Genomic DNA, 4,912 nt, shown 5'->3' with positions numbered 1-4,912 from the left:
ACACTGCTGACTCGGGCCGGTTCACGTGAGTCGACTCTATATTTTCATAGTAAAATAATTAAGATGATTGGATAAAGAAGTTATAGTTCACATATACAATGGAATATTACTCAGCCATTAAAAAAAGTGAAATCCTACCATTTGCAATGACATGGATGGACCTAGAGGTTCTTATGCTGAGTGAAATTACAAAGACAGAGAAATATAAATACCACATGATTTCACTTATATGTGGAATCTAATGAACAAAAAGAACAAACTAATCAAAGACTGACTCACCAATATAGAGGACAGTTTGGTGATAGACAAAGGGATTGGGGGAATGGGGGTCTGAGAGAATGGAGTGAAGGGTTAAAGAAGTAGAAATTAGTAGTTGATAGATGGTCACGGGGATGGGGAGCACGGCATAGAGATTGCGGTTAGCATTAATATATTGGCTAGGTGGAAAACCAGAGGAGAGAAGAAGCAATTAGGGAGGTCATTTTATAAACCATATAAATGTCTAACCAATGTACTGTATACTTGAAACTAATAAAAAAAAAAATTGGTTGAAGAATTAAGATGAAACCTGACTTGTAGGCCTTAAATTAGCTTCCAGTCAATTTTAGTTGAAAGAAAATCTCATTGTATCTGTTCTTTGTGTTTTTTTTTTCTTTATTTTGTGGCTGAAAAAAAAGTATAAATACTAAGTTTTGGAAGAAAGAGCTGTTGTTAAGCTTAAGCCTTTTCAACTCTGTAATTACTCTATAAAGCCTGTGTATTTGCATCAGAAATGCATTTAGTCTTAAGTTATAGTACGTAGTATATGGAACATTTATAATGATGGGGTACTTCCAAAAATAAATCCACTCTATAGAAAATGTTAATCAGCTCATCCCCAGGGACCAAAGTGAGTATCTCCATTGTACAAATGAGGAAACGGACATGACAGTTAGTGGTTTGCCCAAAGCCACACTGTCACTGGCATTATGAAGATTTAAGCAATGGACCGACATACAAGAAAACACAGGCATGTTTTCATGTAAGACACTGCGGACCTTAGTCAAATTGACCTAAATTAAGATACAGGGACTAACAAGCTTTTTGGTGTTTGGCACAATCTACCATGCCAACCACAAAGAGCTGCTTTTGTCCTCAAAGTTACCTGCGGGGTTTTAAGTAAGACATGGGTTTTTGAGAAGTTTGTTTGGTTGAAATCAAAAGCTCTGTATACATGGCTAAACATTGCTATGAAAACGGAAAAGTGACTGGTTCAAGTGTATCTTCACTGCCAAAGAAAATAGTGTGAGAAGTACAGTAATGTCTCAATTTGTGGCATTCTACTTTTACAGTTGACAAGAAAGCAGCCTCTACTCCAACTTATTTTTTGAAAACCATTTTCAGAGGTTTGATTCAGGGTGTGTATGCAGCTTCCTAAATCATTTGCCTCGATCGGATTGCATAGCAGAGTAAGGATTTATATTGAGGAACCACAAGTGCTCCATTTTCAAAAAACTGGAATGAGTATTGCTCTTTTCTTAGGCAAAAATTGATAGGTCCATATATAAATATTCCCCTAACAACTGATTGGAGCAAAAAAGTTTTTTTTTTTTTCCCTTGATTAATGTCTAGTTAATTGAAAAATTCATTTAACCGTAACGGGAAGCTCCTCTTTATTGTCTTTTTGTCCTTTCTTCACTAAGGGATCATGGCCCTATTTTGTGTATTGAGTAGTAAATGTTTTTAAGACATTGTTAACTGTAACTCAGCATCAGGGCATGTGAATGTGGCCTCATTGGAAGACATGGTATTGACTCAGAGGACTCACCTACCTGATGTGGTAAACTACCAGGGCCCTTACCCTGAGTTTCGATACACACGTCATGTACATAAATTTGGGCAAAGCCAATGTGTTATTTCAGAGAGAAATTACAAGAGAGGAAGACACCAAAACATGCTACTCAGGGAAAGCTGTATCTCACAGACGGTTGGTGCCAGGTGTCCATCTTGAGTATGCAGACTCTGAAATTTGGTTTTGGCATTTCACCTTGTATTCATTAGATTTGGGGACTGTAGAACCACACTGATTTATAAGCTAGAATGATGATATATAACATTATCTGCTTAATTGGGCTTATTGTCCAAGCCACCTACCTACCTTTGTAATATTAGGCAAATTACATAACTTTTCTAAGTTTTTTTTTTCTTGTGCAACTAAAATGTTAATGCTTTATAAAATTGTCCAATGAGCTAATGCCTTACTATAATGCCTGGAAGATAATAGCTATTGTTATTCAATGTCATTTTGGCTGTTGTCTTTATTATAACTGTGCAAGTCAATTTAGGAGACTGAATAATAGATCAGAAAATTGCCTCTTGAGCATAAATTAGAGCACAAGAAGCCAGAAATTCTTAAAGAATACCTCCATTGGGCTGAAAGAGCTGGGTATGTCATCAGTTGACATAATGGATACCCTTGCCAGAATCTGACACCCTTTACCCGGATAGTGCTGGATGAACTCCACTGCAGTTTTAATGTGGTTTATCTTTTTCTAGATTTTATTAAGTCACCACTTTTTTAGTCTGGGAGCCTCTATTTTATTTGGTTCCAGTTTTTATTTTATTTTTTTATTTTTTATTTTTTTTAGCAGTAACAGAGGAATCAGTCATTCTGATTCCTTTGTTTGGGTTTGGCTTTGAACATCTTTTAAAGGGTAATTTATTATACTTTCAGGATTGCTGCTTCTTCTAGTTTCACATTCAGAAAGTGAAATTTGCAGGAGGGTACTTAACTAGTCCCCAAGATGTGTTGCATGTGCCAAGTTCATATAGAAGACAATGCATTCTTTTTGTGTATGACAATAAGCATTGTTTGAGTTCATTGAAACAGAGTGGCTTTATATAAAGACTTTCCCTCACATGTTTGTGTTTGTTTTTTATTTTATTTTGTCTCTGGAATAGGTATTGACATACTGAAGCTTGTTGCCGCCCAAGTGGGAAGCCAGTGGAAGGATATCTATCAGTTTCTGTGCAATGCCAGTGAAAGGGAGGTGGCCGCTTTCTCCAACGGGTACACAGCGGACCACGAGCGAGCCTACGCAGCTCTGCAGCACTGGACCATCCGGGGGCCCGAGGCCAGCCTTGCGCAGTTAATCAGCGCTCTGCGCCAGCACCGGCGCAATGATGTAGTGGAGAAGATTCGTGGACTGATGGAAGATACCGCCCAGGTAATAAACCCCGGGTCGTCAGTCTTTCTTACTAACCTTTTGGTTCCTGTGCTTTCAATTTCATCAGGTATATGAAATAAGGAAAACTAACTGGTATTTGGTGTTTAGGTTTACACACACGCGCGCGCACACCCCTTAGGGCGGTGGTTCTCAGTGGTTGTCCGTTAGAATCATCTAGACAACTTTACAAAAATTCTGATACTTGGACCCCACTGTAGAACAATCAGATCAGAATCTATGGGAAGGACTAAGGATAATATTTGTCAAAGACCTCCAAGTGCTTCTAATGTGCAAAGTTAAGTCTTTGGGTTAGGTCCTAACATCAGATTGTGCAGCCTGATCTACTCCACGTAGCCATGAGGGAAAACTTTTTTTTTTTCTTCCCTATATCCTCTCCTCTCCAGAGGATGTTTTCTGTGATGTGGCTTAGGAAGGCTCCATCTTAACCCCTGAACATGCTGGTGAGGGTGGGAGCAGTTAATTGATCCTCCTCCTTGGGCTTGCTCCATCCCTGCATGGGATGGGAACTGAGAGGACCCAGGAGTGTGATTTATTTATAGTCTATTCAGTGAGCCCTGGCTTTGGAGTCGGACAGCACTAGATTTGAATCCTGGCTCTGACACTTATTAGCTGGGTGACCAAGGGTAAATTACTTCAATTTTCTCTGCTTGTTATCTCATTTGTAAACCAACTTTATTTTATGGGGTTAATTAAGACTAGAAATAAAGTCTACAAAACGCCTGACACCTTGGATGTATTCTCCAAGTGGTAGTTAAAACGGTGGTGTGATTCATTATACTTAGCCTTTCCTTAATCATAAGGTGCTTCCCTGAAAGGTCATGTAAGTACAAATTTGGGTATTAAATCATATTCCTCATAGACTTTGATGAGGAACATACTCCCAAAGTAAAAAAAAAAAAAAAAAAAAATTGCTGACACTGAAACTTGATAAAACTCCTAAAAATTAAAAAGGCCGCTCTGCCTGTGTTCTTTTCTAGTGGTCTAAACTCTACCTGAAAGAACTAGGGAGAGTTTTCACCTATCAACTCTAATTCGCTATTTTTCTGCACCAAATTTTATATATTGAGGGACTCAATTTTACATATTTAAGTAGTCCAAATGCTGTTGTCTTTTTATACCAACAGTGTAGTGTTCCTAAACAGTCATCAGGTGGATCTTTTATCTAAGTGACTGGATAAAAATTTATAGGTGCTAGTTGACTCTGAAGTTGATCCTTAAAACTCTGGACATATTTTTAACTTCTTTGAAATGTGAAATTTCAGAAAAAGTATTTACTAATAGACATCGCAGGTATTTACTAATAGACATTCAAAAGCACGCACCAGTATCCTGTGACCCTTTGAGAAACAATCTCAGCAATTATGGTTCACAACTAAAACTAGGCTTTAAATAGTTGGATTTGGAGAAAGGAAAGGGAGATGTTTAACCTCCAATTAAGTAAAATGGCGGCAGTTTGAAAAAAAGGAGTCCAGAGGGAAATGTTATTATGTTTCCTTCGAGTGCTGGCATTCCTTGGAGAGGTCTGGTAGAGCAAGCAGCAGCCTTGAGGAGGGATTTAAATTCTTAAAAATAAGTCACTAGATCTTCTTGATGATGCCTACAAGGAAGATAAAATGATGCTATGTTAAGATTTGGTTAAATGCGATATTTGATTAGGTAGAAAGATGATCATGTTTTGTTAAGGG

General features: G+C 37.9%; 1 protein-coding gene across 1 annotated transcript in view; it reads left to right on the top strand.

Moving 5' to 3' along the window:
* Positions 1-4,912, top strand: part of TNFRSF21 (TNF receptor superfamily member 21) — a 67,550-nt gene that overhangs the window by 42,774 nt on the left and 19,864 nt on the right. Inside the window, exon 4 of the mRNA XM_011354792.2 lies at positions 2,941-3,206. Within this exon, the coding sequence (XP_011353094.1) occupies positions 2,941-3,206 (266 nt within the window). The remainder of the gene's footprint in view (positions 1-2,940; positions 3,207-4,912) is intronic.

The sequence above is a fragment of the Pteropus vampyrus genome, unplaced genomic scaffold, assembly GCF_000151845.1.
Source record: "Pteropus vampyrus isolate Shadow unplaced genomic scaffold, Pvam_2.0 Scaffold18, whole genome shotgun sequence".
NCBI classification, from domain to species: domain Eukaryota; kingdom Metazoa; phylum Chordata; class Mammalia; order Chiroptera; family Pteropodidae; genus Pteropus; species Pteropus vampyrus.
This window is presented reverse-complemented; position numbering and strand designations above follow the sequence as displayed.